The sequence below is a fragment of the Toxorhynchites rutilus genome, chromosome 3 (genome assembly GCF_029784135.1).
Source record: "Toxorhynchites rutilus septentrionalis strain SRP chromosome 3, ASM2978413v1, whole genome shotgun sequence".
Classification (NCBI taxonomy): Eukaryota; Metazoa; Arthropoda; class Insecta; order Diptera; family Culicidae; genus Toxorhynchites; species Toxorhynchites rutilus.
In genome coordinates, this window is record NC_073746.1 from 118,408,337 (window position 1) to 118,425,055 (window position 16,719).

Genomic DNA, 16,719 nt, shown 5'->3' on the forward strand with positions numbered 1-16,719 from the left:
TTTAAAACTGTTACGCTGTTAAAATTTTGAAAAAATAAATCACAAATATTTACAAAAGGTGCAGGAACCTTTTTAAATACGTTTTAGAGAAGTACTGGAATTCTAAATCGCCAAAATCGCCCATTCGCCCATTCGCCACCGAAATCTGAAAACCACTATATCGGTTTGGCATGGAATGGCTGTATATGAGGGGCTGTATATTAGAACATGATTATGTCTACGATATAACCGCACTACCGTTGGCTTAGTAATCAATAAGTAACACACATATATCTTTTAGACATTTCATTTTTCGAATAAAGTGATTATCATACCACTTCGTTTAGCCGAAAATAATTATTGACGCTCAAATGAGGAATCGATTCTTCCTCGGAAATACCCAGCGCAAATACTACCCCAACACCCGACAGTTGGAATCATCGGTCGATAGCGGCATTCGTGAGCATTCGATAATAGAACTGTTGCTTATCAAAAAAAGCTTCGTTCAGTCTGGCGGCAGAAAAGAAATGGGATTGGAAGAGAAGAGCATAGTGCTTGGCGAGCTAGCGAGATCATTCTCATGTCTTTTCGCAATCACAACTAAATGTATTTCTTCCTCCTTCTCTTCTTCTTCTTCTTTATCTTTTTCTTCATCTTCTTCTTGAATTATAGAGATTTTAAACGCTTGCCTTGACAAAGACACTTCATTGTCGTTCGACGCTACTCAGTAAACCGTATCTGCTTTCGGCACCTCTAAACGAAGATCTGTTGTATGGATTTTCGAACGGCCAACCAGCTTATATTCATATTTTAATGCATCCAATGGCCTGTTTTCAAAGCAGTTTTTTGGGCTTTTGAAATAAGTTTTTGAATCAATACTTAATAAGCACATAACTCTTTGGCATTTTATCTGAAAATAGAATGATTCAAATACCACTTTGTTTAACTGGAGAAGAAGAATTTACGATCATAGGAGGAATGGATTTCTCCTCGAAAATATCCAGCACAAATTATAGACCAACCCTCTCTCCCCTCCCCGCCACTCCCCGCCATACATGAAATTCAGTAATTATAAAGTGTAACTAATATTTTTTTAATACATATTACTTACAAATACTTAAGTAGGTAATTAACTAACTTTCAAATCGCAAAGTAAAGATAAAAATATGTTTCGGAAAAACGTAATCCTACGTCAAAAACTATGGGTGGGTTATGCCTAAAATACATCCGCAGGGTTGACGTAGGACTACCGTTGGCTTATTAGATATTTGAGTGTATTGATTGAATTATTGATTAAACCCATGATGCCAACAAACCCCAATTTAGATCAATTCATGTATTGTGGAAAGATTGCTTTCTTTGTTGCAATTCGTATGGCATGATGCCTTGTTCATTTCATTCATTTCTCGTGGGCTTCTAAAATATGTGAAAGAAAGAATGGCTAAACGATCAATGTATCTCACATTTCCCTCTAAATTTATTGCATCTCGCAAGTGTACGTACTTCTCGTACCGCAAATTTGTTCGATTTGTTGAACTTCAAGCACTCAGTTTTGATTTTGACATGTAAGTTGAACGCATATTGTTCAATCGACGTTATCGACGTAATCGCAGCAAATTGTTATCAGAATTTTGCCAAACAGTATATGTAGAAGTTCAATTAGCTGAAGACATCAAGGAATGTGTTCCAATGCAGTCTTGAATAACCGAGCCAAAGCATTGTGTGCATACCCTAGTGTAAGAATGCATGCGGGTACAAAAGTACCCGCACATTGCATATATTTGCAATGCCAATTTCTCCAGGTTCCTTGGTTTTGAAGTCTGTGTTGGGGAACTCATTCCAGTCTGCAGAAACGCATGCGAGTACAAAAGTACCCGCATCTTGCATCTATTTCGCAATGCCGATTTCCCCAAGCTCATTGAAATCTGTGTTGGGGAACTCATCAAGTAGCCGAACCTTGCATCAAATTAATGTGGCGAATGAACAGCATTGTATGAAAAATTTGCATTAGGCATTAATCAACGTAATAAACAAAAACCAAGAAAACCGAACATTCATAATTTTCGGTGACAAGTATCCTGAACGCTACGCTCTTTTGAATTATTTCTAATCGCTTCATTTAAGTTCATTTTTGTAAACCAGGAAAAATCAGATGGATTAATGTTTTCAATTGTTATTTAAATATAGTGCTCTTGTATGTTTTATATACATTGATCTTCAATCAGAGAGTCAACGGAGTTTTCGTCGACACTAGAGTCCCGTCCAGAGTCAAAGTCTTTAGTCGACGCAAGATTGATTTTTCATCTTCCAACATACACAAACATAAAGAATTACACCATTTCTCTCAATTGATTTATGATACAGGCTGTTGAAAAACGTGAGTATTGAGAAATCGATTACTCAAAATAATAAAAATAATAAAAATGAAAATATGTGCTGCCAGAGAAGATTCAACGAAAATCGCAGTCGTGGATACAATTCAAGATAACTGTAATTAGTCCATTTCCACTGAAACTCAGAATACACGCACGAGTAAGGTCGTGAGCTCATTTGGGCAATCTTCCTCAGCAAGTGATAGACATGATCCCATGAAACTCAAGTGCTCTAGTGCTAAGCTCTATCCGCATATGTTTCCGGAGTCTCTCAAGTCCTCCAGTGCTTGTACAGCCTATTTGAGAACGTTCCGTTAAGATGTGCGGAGTATTCTTGAACTATTGGATCGGCTGAAGTTTTGCGGAGTAAAATGGATCGAAAGCCAAACGCTGCCGTACTTTAAAACCTACCTAGCCGCAGTCTAAGCACAAACAAACTTACGTTCCTAAGTACAAAGATACACATCCAGCTTTTCGTAGGAGCTTTGCTGCTGTTTTCACAGTACCTTTAGAGTAGTTGCAGGGGCTTTTGAGGATAAATTGTTGGAAACTTTTCTGAACATCACCTGCTGCAGTTCAACCATTTATGGCAAACTTTCAGAGTGACGAGCCTATAGCCCTTTTTCTCTTCGAACTAACGAACCCTTTTGAACCAGTAATGAATAAATTGATCAAGCCAGCGCTTTTGAGAGGGAATCTGAAGTCACTTATAAACGCCGATCTTTCCGATGGTTTGTTTCTGCTAAGCAGCGGCTGAAATAGAATTAGGATTCGCTGTAAATGTTGCATCAACAGTGTTGTGGATACAATCAAGTTTATGAGATAAATATCTTGATTTTTGACAGAACTGTAAAGAGTACTACATTTAATTTCTCCGAAAAATGAAGGAACGATCACCTTTGTCGTATCCACGACAAAGACACGATATATTTCTTGTATCCAACGTTAATAAAGGGTGTGTCACATCAAATTGCATCACGAAAAAAACGCTGTAGAAATTTAATTTTTAGGAATTATATCTTCAGCTTTCGCTTATAATCAGATAAGAGTGTATAGATCACGTTGGCCATGCTTCACTGTCAATTTTTCGTAAATTTGGAAAAATGTCGTCGAACGAAAAAGAGCGTCGTGAATTAATCCTGTGCACTCATTTCGTGAATCCGGAGTTGTCACATCGGGACATCGGTAAGATGCTGGGAATCGTCCAATCCACGGTCAGCAGAGTACTAAAACGATACTTCGAGAACCTAACCATCGACCGGAAGGTGAAGAACGGCAAAAATGGATGCTCCGTCAGTGAAAAAGATCCCAAGCGCGTAGTTAAGCAGTTTAGACGTGATCCGAGAAGTTCGGTCCGGGATGTCGCCAATAAGCTGAATTTGTCAAGTTCATTCGTCCAGCGGACCAAGCAGCGGGAGGGCCTGCGTACATACAAGGTTCAGAAGGCTCCTAGCCGCGACGAAAGGCAAAACATGGTGGGGAAGACGCGAACCCGGAAGCTGTACACCGAAATGCTGACGAAGCCGCATTGCCTGGTAATGGACGACGAAACCTACGTCAAAGCGGACTTTCGTCAGCTGCCGGGCCTGTTGTTCTTCTCCGCAGAAGACAAATTCAGCGTTTCGGAGGAGATTCACAAGCAGAAACTATCCAAGTTTGCCAAAAAGTACATAGTGTGGCAAGCGATCTGCTCTTGAGGAAAGCGGAGCGCCCCCTTCGTGATGACCGGCACGGTAAACGGGCAGGTTTACCTCAAGGAGTGCCTACAGAAGCGCTTACTACCACTATTGAAGCAGCACGAGGGCCCGACCATCTTCTGGCCGGATCTCACTTCGTGCCACTATTCAAAGGACGTGTTGGAGTGGTACGAAGCCAACGGGGTCATCTTCGTGCCAAAGGAAATGAACCCGCCCAACGCGCCGGAGCTTCGCCCAATAGAGAAATATTGGGCGATTATGAAGCAGGCCCTCCGGAAGAACCCAAAATTTGTCAAATCGGAAGCGGACTTCAAGAGAAAATGGATTTCTGTTCAAAAAAAACTACAACCTGACGTTGTACAGAACCTTATGGACGGGGTAAAGAGGAAGGTGCGAGCATACGGGCTTGGGCTCGAAGTATGAATAAAAAGAAAATGCCAAAAGTTGTTTAATAGTTTTAATTTTACTGTCTAAAATTTTCAAAAGGATCGGTCTACTGGGCGAATTTCTACAGCGTTTTTTCCGTGATGCAATTTGATGTGACACACCCTTTAGTTTGCAAAAAAAGCGCATGAATTTCGCTCCTGAACATTTCGTCGATAAAAATAGAATCAGTGGTACCGTGGCGAACAAAAGTAAACAGGAATTCCTCGAGTTTTGTGATACTTTGGGTTCGTGCGATATGCTAAAAAACTATCTTCGAAAAGAAGAACGTTTGGACCTTTTGTGGGTGAAGAAACTCATAGGTGCAGCGGGAAAAGAATATATAAACTTGTCTGACTTTGTCAAAGAGATCCTCATTCTGTCGCATGGCAATGCTACATTGAAACGAGGACATGAACAAAGTATGTTTGGTGGTAAACCAAAATGATCCGAACTTGGTAGCTCAGCGCATTGTTCACAATGAATTCATCTTATTTTCCAAACAATTTGCAACCTAAATGCAAGCTTTTTATGTTTTTATGTTTGCTTCACGTAATACAACTTATACAGTATCATGAAAGCTTCAAATAAGAACAAGTTTTAATTAATAGGAGTCGATGTTCAGGTCTTGTCGACCCCCAAAATCAATTTTCGTTTGTGTCGACCTCAAGGGGACCCCAAGGGGTCGATATCGACCACTTTGAGAATCCCTGCTCTACACCATATCAAACATTTCATTTTCTCCGCTGTTAAATCCATAGTCAATGTCACTATTTGTAAACAATCTGTATTGAATTATCATCCGTACTTCGTTTTTCGCTAAAGGCTTCGTTCGCTCCGGCTGCAATAAAGAAATGGATTTGGGAGAGAAGAGCATAGTGTTTAAGCGAGCGAGCGAGACCATCTCCCCATCACTTTCCAATCACAAGTAAATGGATCTCCGAGCGGGGTCCAGCTTATATACGGATTTGTGTGATTTCAATAGTCTGTTTTCCAAGTTATTTTTAAGCTATTGCAACATGTTTTCGGGTCAATAATGAGCAATCATATAACTCTTGGGAATTTTGTCTTTCGAATGGAGTCTAGCCGGCAAAGAGGTATTAACTTTCAAAATCTTGCACTCCAAGCGTCACGTTCTCATTTTTAAAACTTTGAACTTACAACCCGGTACAGAAATGAAAGACGTAGTCCTAAGTCAAAATTCTATATGTATTCCGATCGGTGATTAATCAATATCTCTTTTCGGAGCAGGTTCCAATAAAAATCCAGCTCCGGCTTAGCTGGATTGGTTCACCCACTTTCGTTCCACTGTCGCCAATCCATCCCCGATAGATCAGATAAACTCACACGGTTCGACATGTGCTCGAGAGCTGGTGACATAATTCCATCCTCATAAATGGAAATTCAATCTGCTCCGTCCGTCACCTGGCTAACCTCACGAATCGAACGAAATATTAAGATATATGTACGTATCAACGGAGTGAAACCTACACCTGCCTGCCCACGAGAGGAGCCCGACCCTCGGCGGCTCGGTTTACAATAGAAATCAGTCACTTTGCCACATGGACGACAACCAGTGTTTTCTGTGACTACTCGGCTAATTATTCTTCAATTTAGACAATTTAATTTTCCAATTACTGCCCGGCATGTTTAACGTGCAACACACACACACACACGGCTCTTGCCACTGCTACTGCTGGATGCAGTCCAAGTTTTTCACGTGTGATTTCATTCGAGATTCAGTTTTTTCTCGCCAAGCTGCTATCCGCCGTCGGGACACTAAGCATGTGGCTGTGTGTGTGTGTGTGTGTGTGTGTGAACGTGTATGGGCCCAAAGTGACCGTATTTGGCGACATGGTCAGTGAGTTGCGTTGCGTTCGCAGTCCGATCATAGAATAACTCATCCATACTGGGAAGAAGTCTGTGTCTCGATGGGCTTCTCCGGCACGGAATTTCGTTCATATCCGACTGGCTGCTGTTGTCGCTTCTGCTGGCTGGATCAGTTTTAGTGGAATGAAAAATTTTAATTGAATATCAGTACGAGAAATTAAGCAATCACACTGCTCTGTAGACCTCTAATTGGATCGTTGACTTCGGTGCGGATGTGTAGCCGAAGGAAGGAATGAAAACGCGACCAAATGCTTTAACTGTGTAACGTCTCTTGTAACAGATGTCATCGATTGGCAGGGATTGGCTGGTGAAGAAACAATCGAATGTCTCTCCGGATGTTGTTTGCAATTCGATAACATTCGTTGCGAATGAGAAAAAAAACCCAAGTCTGAATTGCGGAGCAAGAGTGCAATTTGAGGTAATCGTTTTTTGCCTTTTAACCCTAATGGACTCTCAAACCGTTCACGATTGGATGTGCTACATATGGTTATGGAATGTTAAATTAAGAGTTAATACAGTCGAGAAGTCAATCTTATCATAACAGTTATAAAAATGCTGATGTTATCAACATTTTGTGAAGCTGTGAATAAAATTTTTCTTTTTTTTCTCTATTATAGTGTCTTTCATCACATTTCGGCTGGTTCGTCACTTTTACTTCCATTTTTGGAGGAATGTCGGGAGGGATAATTGAACTCGTGATCTCTGCATGAGAGGTATGGATATTACCATTACGCCAGATCGCCTCCACGATTTTTTTAATTCTACAAGAAGGGTAATCAATGCCTCTTGAGGATTGAAAAGTTTTAATAAATATTGGGGTCATGCTGAGATTTTTTTTTGCAGAAGCTTTTGAAAGCATTTGGTTTCGAAGAACGGATAATATTTAGAACATAGACTTGCATTATTCTCTCTTGAGCCAAGATTGCTTTAATAAAACTTTAAGACAACATATAGCCTGTGGTTTTTACCCAAGTTACACACAGTAGCTCGATGGGATAATCTGACTTGCATTAAAAATGGACTAATTTCGGTTGGTGATAAAAAAAATCTGCAGAATATAATTTGATGGATCAAGTTTTCCTTAAACGCCACGTCCATTGGGCCTTCTACAAAAATGCATGGACGCCCTTATCAGTTGATTTGCAGCAGCCTTGGCCCAAACTGTGAAACAAATACGACCGATACTTTGTTCGTACACCCAAACTAGCGTTTTCTGATAACATTTCATCTTCGGCAGAAATAATGCTTTTTCGTGCGCGGAGGGGCGCAAATAGTGAGGTTTGTATGTATGAGAGCAGACACTCTTTCCTTTTTTTTATTTCATTTGGGGTTGTACCAGAAAAAGAAAGTCCATACGATGTCAATGGGGCTCTAACCATGGCCGGCTGGAATGCAAAGCTGTTTCACACGTCCGTATAGCTATTAGTGCTGTTCTATAAAAGTGTGATAATATTACACCTCATTATAAAATGAAGTTGAAAAGTGTTTTATAATAGGAAAAAGAAGAGCATTAACGAGAATATATATCTTTCTCTGTCTGGGTCGTGTATTTGGAAAACTATACGAAAAGATTTCATATGCTTTCATATCAATGTGTCTCTGTTCCGCTCGCTCATATTGGCTCATATTGGCTCTAGCATATCTATATATATATAAATATGGATTTCTGTCTGTCTGTCTGTCTGATTCTTATGGACTCGAAAACTATAGAACCGATCGACATGAATATAGGTATGTAGGGGTTTTTGGGGCCGGCGAAGGTTTTCGTGATAGTTTCAGACCCCTCCCCCGTCTCTGAGGGGGGGGGGCTGCCATACAAATGAAACACAAATTTCTGCATTGCTCGAGAATTAATCAAGCAAATGAAACCAAATTAGGCATATGGAGGTTTTGGGGTGCAATAAATGTTTCTATGGTGGTTAGACACTCCTCCCCCTCTTTAAGGGCGGGGTTTCTATGATGAATACATTGCTCCCCCCTCTCTAAGGGGGGCTGCCATACTAATGAAATAAAAACTTCTGCATAACTCGAGAACTAGTCAAGAACAATTTGGGATGTGAGGGTTTTTTGGTATAAGAAATGTTTCTATGATGGTATGCCACCTCTCCCTCCTCTGGAATGGAGAGGGGGTTCATAAAAATGTTACACATAATTCAACCAAAAATATTCCAATCCAACATGACAATTGAAAATTTTTGGAAAAGTCTGAAGGAAAAAGGGAAAATTCGGAAAATTAAATTCCCTTATGTTCTACAATTACATAGTGACAAACGTTGTTAGTCCATTTGATGTTTGCGCTAACGAAATATCTTCTTCTATCTACACCAACAAAAATGGATTGCCGAATATGTTGATAAGAGCAAAGCTCGAGGAAGGAATTGTCCGATTTAGTGCTGTCTTTATTCTCTGTATCAAACATTTATTCCATGTAACGGAGAAACATGTTGTTTGCAAGTGGTTGAAAAATCTTGAGTAAAGCGCTTAGTAAAAAACGTGAATGTTTGAAGGTATTGATAACAAAAAAAACAAATTTTGGGCGGCACGAAGTTTGCCGGGTCAGCTAGTATATTATACAAATGATATAAACATATTGGCGAGTAGAGCATTATCTGATATGTTTCGGCTCATTTAATGTAATAAATCGGGATGCCATAACATGTTCTAAAAATTGTGGGTGTACTGTCAGTTTCTACCCAAAGAAGTTGGACATCGTGAGGTACTTCGTGTTCGCCGGATACAGCCGATCCGGCATCTAAAGGAAGCCTGGCTCTGATCGTCCCACAGTGCTGCGAAACCGTAAAGTTCAGCAGAAGCTGAAGAGAGAGAGAGAGAGAGAGAGAGAGAGAGAGACCGAGTAATCTTATCGTCACGCACCTTGAGCCGGTATGTGTGAGCATCCGGCCAAACTGGGAACAAGTACATGACTAAAATGTTCTTTTTAATTTAGAAGCATCAGTCAAGGCCGGCCGTGTCTGAGAAGCAGACTATCACTCAGAAAGAGGGGCTGAAGATAGTCCGCCAACTCTTCATAAGTCTCCCAGTTGCGACCGATAGAATATTACCAGGCGAACCACAAATGAAAGATCTACTTCATTAATATAGTGGTCAGACAGAGAAGCAACTGATCGCCAAGGCCACGAAAGATCTAAAGAACATGCTGACATTTATCTTTTTATCGATCATGGACAAGCTTCCGGTCAACTACCTTAAGGCTGTCTGGCAGGGCGCCGACTAAGTTTTTAGAAGGCAAATGTAGCATTCAAGAAAAAATTGGTCCATCGAATTATCTGTTTTTTTTTCATCGCCATCCGAAATTATTCCATTTTTTCAAATGCATACGTTAATTGACGTACCTATCGAGATGTGTCGTCTGCTATCCGTGCGGTGCGGCTTGTCTGTATTGTCTCAATCAAATCCCGGCACATAACACAAACCAGAGAAAAAACTAGAACGGTGATGATCAATACACGACCACATTGTAGACATAGGACTACGAAATAATTTTATTCTTATAGATTTCAAAACTTTGTTTCATTTTTCACTGTTTCACTTTCATAATTTTTTCAATGAAAGGCTGCTCTTTCTCCATGACTCCATCGGTTCTTCAGAAGTAGACGAGTTGCATTCACTCACATTCTTGTTAAAAATCCATTTAGAAAAGATACAGCTCTCATATAGTCTTTTGAGAATTGTAAAATCTACTCCAAGCTTTGAAAAAAACTGTTGACTGATCGTTAATTCCTTCTCCTTCTCCTTCTTCTTCTCCTTCTCCTTCTCCTTCTCCTTCTCCTTCTCCTTCTCCTTCTCCTTCTCCTTCTCCTTCTCCTTCTCCTTCTCCTTCTCCTTCTCCTTCTCCTTCTCCTTCTCCTTCTCCTTCTCCTTCTCCTTCTCCTTCTCCTTCTCCTTCTCCTTCTCCTTCTCCTTCTCCTTCTCCTTCTCCTTCTCCTTCTCCTTCTCCTTCTCCTTCTCCTTCTCCTTCTCCTTCTCCTTCTCCTTCTCCTTCTCCTTCTCCTTCTCCTTCTCCTTCTCCTTCTCCTTCTCCTTCTCCTTCTCCTTCTCCTTCTCCTTCTCCTTCTCCTTCTCCTTCTCCTTCTCCTTCTCCTTCTCCTTCTCCTTCTCCTTCTCCTTCTCCTTCTCCTTCTCCTTCTCCTTCTCCTTCTCCTTCTCCTTCTCCTTCTCCTTCTCCTTCTCCTTCTCCTTCTCCTTCTCCTTCTCCTTCTCCTTCTCCTTCTCCTTCTCCTTCTCCTTCTCCTTCTCCTTCTCCTTCTCCTTCTCCTTCTCCTTCTCCTTCTCCTTCTCCTTCTCCTTCTCCTTCTCCTTCTCCTTCTCCTTCTCCTTCTCCTTCTCCTTCTCCTTCTCCTTCTCCTTCTCCTTCTCCTTCTCCTTCTCCTTCTCCTTCTCCTTCTCCTTCTCCTTCTCCTTCTCCTTCTCCTTCTCCTTCTCCTTCTCCTTCTCCTTCTCCTTCTCCTTCTCCTTCTCCTTCTCCTTCTCCTTCTCCTTCTCCTTCTCCTTCTCCTTCTCCTTCTTCTCCGCAGGAAGACAATTTCAATCTTTAACATATTAATATTAATACACATTTCGTGTAAAAGAAAAGAGACATGTTTTTCTTTTCAGATTACTACGATTATATATTAATTATATAAATATATTTACTGCTCGTTGGGAGGCTTGTCGAAATGTGATGATGAAAAGACTTTTGTGCGCAACTATACAGGGTGTTAGGTAGCTGAGTCGGAATATTTTAAAAGGCGATAGAGGGTCATACTCGGTGAAAAAAATACTTTTACTTTAATTCAGTCTTTTCACGCATATGGTGAAATGGGAAAGTACACTTCTTAGAACGATTTTGTTGCTTTTGACGTAGGACTTTTGTAATTATATTGTGAAGAGTAATCCGTTATCTCTTTCGTGGTATTGTTGTCGGCGGTGATCAGAGATCCCAAGTACACGAGTTCATCAATCCACTGTCATTGTCCGTGGGAGGCTCACCGTTTTCTCCTTTGACCCTCTACCCACCATGTACTTGGTTTTTAATGCATTAATTAGTAGTCCCACTCTCCTGGCCTCCGCTTTTAGTCTGGCGTAGTTTGCCTCAGCCGTCGCAAAGTTTCATGTTATTGAGTCACTATCATCTGCGAAGCCCAGGAGCTGGGTACTTTTGTTGAAAATCGTGCCCCTCGTTTCGATGCCCGCACGTCGGATTACACCCTCAAGGGCTATATTAAATAGCATACAGGATAGTCCATCCCCTTGCCTTAAACCTCTGCGTGATTCAAAAGGGCTCAAGAGTGCCCCCGAAACACGCGTGTAGCACATAACTCGCTCCAAGGTAGCTTTGATCAGCCGTGTCAGTTTGTCCGGAAAACCGTAGTCGTGCATGATCTGCCATAGCTGTTCTCGATCGACTGTATCATAAGCTGCCTTAAAGTCTATGAATATGTGATGAGTGGTCACGTTGTACTCCCGACATTTCTGGAGGATTTGTCGGAGGGCAAAAATCTGGTCCGTAGTGGCGCGGGCCTTCATGAAGCCCGCTTGGTACTGCCCTACGAAGCCTTTGGCTATCGGGGATAGACGACGTGTTAGAATCTGGGCGAGCACTTTGTAAGCGGCGGTAGTCAGCGTTATGCCGTGGTAGTTGCCGCACTCAAACCGTATGTCCAACAGAGCCTTAAAAGACAGTCTCATTGACAAATCAACACTCCATAATAAATCTTCTGCAACTTATGTTACGCACTTTCGTTTCACGTTCATTTGTTCCATTCTTTAAACTAAGGTGAAGGGGTTCCCAAACTAAGGGGAAAAAGGTGCCTCCAAACCAAATCATCAGCCCTATTGAAAAGGAAATTTTGGCTGTTTTTTTTAATCCCTATGTAGTTCACCTTAGATTCTATGGTGAAAAGCTTTTTCATTTATTTCACTCCATACTCAACAGCTTCGAGATAAAAATTGGAAAAAAAAAACTAAAAATGCTAGCAGATAACAGTGAAACGTTGTGCGTGTAAACACTTGGGTTTTCAAGGCAGTATTCTAGTCTAGAAATTTGAAAAAAATCAATGTTTTTCTTCATATTTCTGTGGTTTAGGCATTTAAGAATATACCCTGGAAGGACTTATCGAAAATCCCATTATTTACGAAGTTAGAGTCATTTTAGTGATGCGGTATCAAACGCATTTTTCTCGAAACTTCAAACTGGCGTACAAGTTCTACTGAACCGATTCATGTCGAATTGACAAGAATACAATCTGTTTCTATCTCTCTATCGCATGAACCTCTAAAAATGATATTTTTTGAACTTTACTATTAAAAAAAATTGGGAAACTTAAGAAAAAACGTTTTAAGCCGCATTTTGTTTTTAAAACTGCCGCCATCTTGTCGAAAAATATGTTTTTGACTTGTCCGAGGTTCATGCGATAGCGGTATCATTTATGTATGGGTGATTTGCTGGAAATTGTATTGGCTATTTATATTTATTTTCTTCAGAATTAAAAAAAAAAACATGTATTCGAGAAAATTAATTTTAATTTTCAAAAAAAAAGGTTTTTCAATGATTTTTTTCGGAAATTTGTTTTATATTGAGTGGATTGCCGATATTGAGTGGATTGCAGAAAATACATAGTGTGTTCTTCAAGTCAAGTTCGTTCGTTTGATACACATATCTCAATCAACTTTTTTTTTGAGATGATATGGAATCAGCTATTTTGTAGCGGCGGCCAAATTGAATTTTTCAAGATAAGCAGATTTAAAATGACAGCAGAGTTACAGTTATTTTATAAATTCGGTCAGTTCCTATTTCAATTAATGTGGGACAACCATACAGACATACAAACATACATACGAACAGTTCAAGCTAAATAAAACCGTTTAATGAAGTAATTTGCTATTTTGTGATTGCGACAATCTTGGATTTGGATTTTTCATTATCTACTGTGATTTACTGTTCAAGCCCTTTCATTTGATACCCATAATAATCGGGTTTTGAGGAAATATGCAGCCCGCCATTTGATAGTGGCAGCCATCATAGATTTGCATTTTTCATAAATAACTGTTCTACTAGTCAAGCCCTTTCATTTGATACCCATATTAATGGGGTTTTGACATAATATGTAGTCCGCTATTTGCAGTGACAGCCATCTTGGATTTGCATTTGTCATGAATAACGGTGTTCTACTAGTCAAGCCCTTTTCATTTGATACCCATATTAATGGGGTTTTGACATAATATGTAGTTCGTCATTTTGTAGTGGCAGCCATCTTGGATTTGCATTCTTCATGGATAACGGTGTTCTACTAGTCAAGCCCTTTCATTTGATACCCATATTAACGGGGTTTTGACATAATATGTAGTTCGTCATTTTGTAGTGGCAGCCATCTTGGATTTGCATTTTTCATAAATAACCGTGTTCTACTAGGCAAGCCCTTTCATTAATGAGGTTTCGAGAAAATATGTATTCCGCCATTTTGTAGTGGCAGCCATCTTGGATTTACATTTATCATAAATAACCGTATTCTACTAGTCAATCCCTTTCATTTGATACCCATATTAATGAAGTTTTGAGAAAATATGTAGTCAGCCATTTTGTAGTGGCAGCCATTTCGGATTTGCATTTTTATTAAATAACCGTATTCTACTAGTCAAGCCCTTTCATTTGATACCCATATTTATGGGGTTTTGGAAAACCCACATTGATGAGATTTTGAGAAAATATGTGATCCACCATTTTGTAGCGGCCGCCATCTTGGATTTTAAAGATCATGAAATACGCAGTTTTATAATGACTACCGAGATAAAGGTGTGTTCCAAATTTCAGATCAATCGGTCAGCAGGAAGGGGGTCAAATTTCTATTAATGTGGGTCAGTGCCAGAAACATGTTACAAAGTTACAAACATACAAACAGATTACAGGGCAAGCTAAATAAAACCGTTTAAAACTGTGAGGTGCAGTAGATCAACATATGTGTGATCAGTTTCCATCGCTGACTGTGTAATGGTAAGCGTGACTACTACTTTGGAACCCCAGAGGGTTGGGTAATAAAACAACTTTTTTGCTTGGAGTGTTCTTTCGCATGCGAAACGAGGACCTTTCACAATAACAATGGATGGAGCCGATCCGAAGAATTTAAATCGTCAATTAGGGCAGTATTCTAGTCTAGAAATATGAAAAAAAAAATCATTTTTTTATTTCATATTTCTATGGTTTAAGCATTCAAGAATATACCCTAGAAAGGACTTATCGAAAATCCTATCATTTACCGAGTTAGAGCCATTTTAGTGATGCCGTATCTAATCTGGTACGGCCATAACAATGAACATCAAATTCATGTCGAATTTATATGGATACAACCTGCAGACATCTCTCTATCGCATGAACCTCTAAAAAAAATAATATTTTTAAATTGTACTATTTTTAAAAAATCGGAGAATGTAAGAAAAAAACATTTTAAACCGCATTTTGTTTTTCAAACGGGCGCCATTTTGGGATACAGAGAAATGAACAAAACAGAAAAGTTAATGTTCCAGTATGCATTCAGTCAAGACAAGAAAATGAATCAATCGAAAATGACTGACCCTGACTGTAGCTAAAAGAATAAATGGAAAAATCTCTTCAGTAAAAATCCTCCTAGTTTTCATCACAAAAACATTTGCATTGCACATCGATTATCTATGTTTTTTTTTGTTCAAATTACAGGCTCTCTGTGGTGTCATCTTCGAGGTGCCCACGATGACCGGCGAGAAGCTGCGCATCAGTACAAAGCAGGAGATCATCAAACCGAACACGGTCAAGCGGATCCAAGGCTATGGGCTGCCATTCCCGAAGGAACCCTCCCGCAAAGGTGACCTGCTGGTGGCGTTCGATATAAAATTCCCCGACAAGCTGACGCAGTCGGAGAAGGAACTGCTAAACGATATGCTACCGAATTCCTAGTTTGGGAGCGAGCTCAACGTTGTTCTAACGCTACACGTCTCTTTTCGTTTTTTTGTTCATATGTTCTTAGTCTGTATAGGACCTTAGACCTTTTTTTTTCTCCCACAGTCGAGATATATTTTTTTACAATTTATTTTTACCTTAATTTATTCGCGCGGTAACACTTTCTGTACATGCTAGACAACTCTCTATCAGTTTATCTGTAAATATTAACACTCCGAAGTTGTTTTGTTTATCAGCGATTGCGAATGCGCGCCCTCCGCCTCCCTCCCCGACACGGTATTGATTAAATGTTAATTTAAATTATTGCGTAAATCTGGGGTCGTGCTTCCGCGATTCGCTCTTCCACTAATATCATAGCAACGTTTTATGTTTTCCGCGAACTGTCCATGCATTGCTGCAGCGGGTGATGAAGTATGATATTTCGATACTCGATACTAAATCGTCTCTTTGCGTCTGTCTGACACCGCTGCCTCCCGTAGCTCTCGCGTAATCAAATACCAATTTATAACAAACTGATGATGATGATGATAATGATTATTATTATTTAATTTAAACTCGCGTTATCTGATTCTTGGAAATATATACATACTCTACCATATAGTATGAGGCTGCGTACGGATGTTTGAATGGGGGACGACACGCATCACAATTTCCCTATTGTGGGGTCTATTCCGAATCACTAAATTCAACGCTCTTCAACTGATAAAAACAAATGCTAGGTAGCTATATTTAGTTCAGATGAGCTCGAGCGGAGTCGATTTTCCGAAAACTTCCTTAGCGTCCCCCTCGAAAATACACACCGTAATTTATCGACGACTAACGAAAGATGTGATTCTCGTCTTTTTTTTTTCTGTTGCTGTTTTCTAAACTGAAAGGTCATTTGTTTTGTCTATCGGCTTCGGTAAACAAACAAAGCAACGAGAGAAGGGAAGCAAAAGTCAATCACGAATAAATTGCACACTTCACAGCAGCGGGGGACCTGGCCAAATCAAGATAAAAGTCGGAAGCAAGACTGCCAACGACAACGAAGACGAGACAGAGCGCATATAAATGAGGGGCGGAAAACCTACACAGCCAATGGAGAAAAAGTGGTAAGGATTTTCGGCGGGCGCATTTCGTAGTTCGCATAGTTCTTCGGATTTACATTCAGGACAGTGTGTGTATTGCAGAACAAGGGGGGAAAGTGTGGGCGTTAAAAGTTTGCGGCCTCATGCATAATGCATTAATTTGTACGGAAGAGGGAGTTGGGCGAACGGATTTTTATTGAATTTCTGTGTTGTTGCTGCTGCTGCTGCTGGAGTGATAGAGGAACAGTACAAATGGGAGAAAACGAGAAAAGTATGAAATAGAGACGATTTTTTTTGGCGTCCCAGCATGTGGTCCTGAGTGTCGTTGGTTAGATTTATTTCTATTCAATTATTTCCTCCTT

The 16,719-nt window shown here is 40.1% G+C and overlaps 1 protein-coding gene across 6 annotated transcripts in view; it reads left to right on the plus strand.

Annotated features, from left to right (window-relative positions):
• Positions 1-15,893, plus strand: part of LOC129777468 (dnaJ protein homolog 1) — a 204,725-nt gene extending 188,832 nt beyond the window's left edge. For all 6 annotated transcript variants that reach the window (XM_055783738.1, XM_055783739.1, XM_055783736.1 and 3 more), the window contains one exon: positions 15,051-15,893. In XM_055783738.1, coding sequence (XP_055639713.1) covers positions 15,051-15,287 — 237 coding nt within the window. In that variant the 3' untranslated portion in view covers positions 15,288-15,893. The remainder of the gene's footprint in view (positions 1-15,050) is intronic.
• Positions 15,894-16,719: the final 826 nt, after the last annotated feature.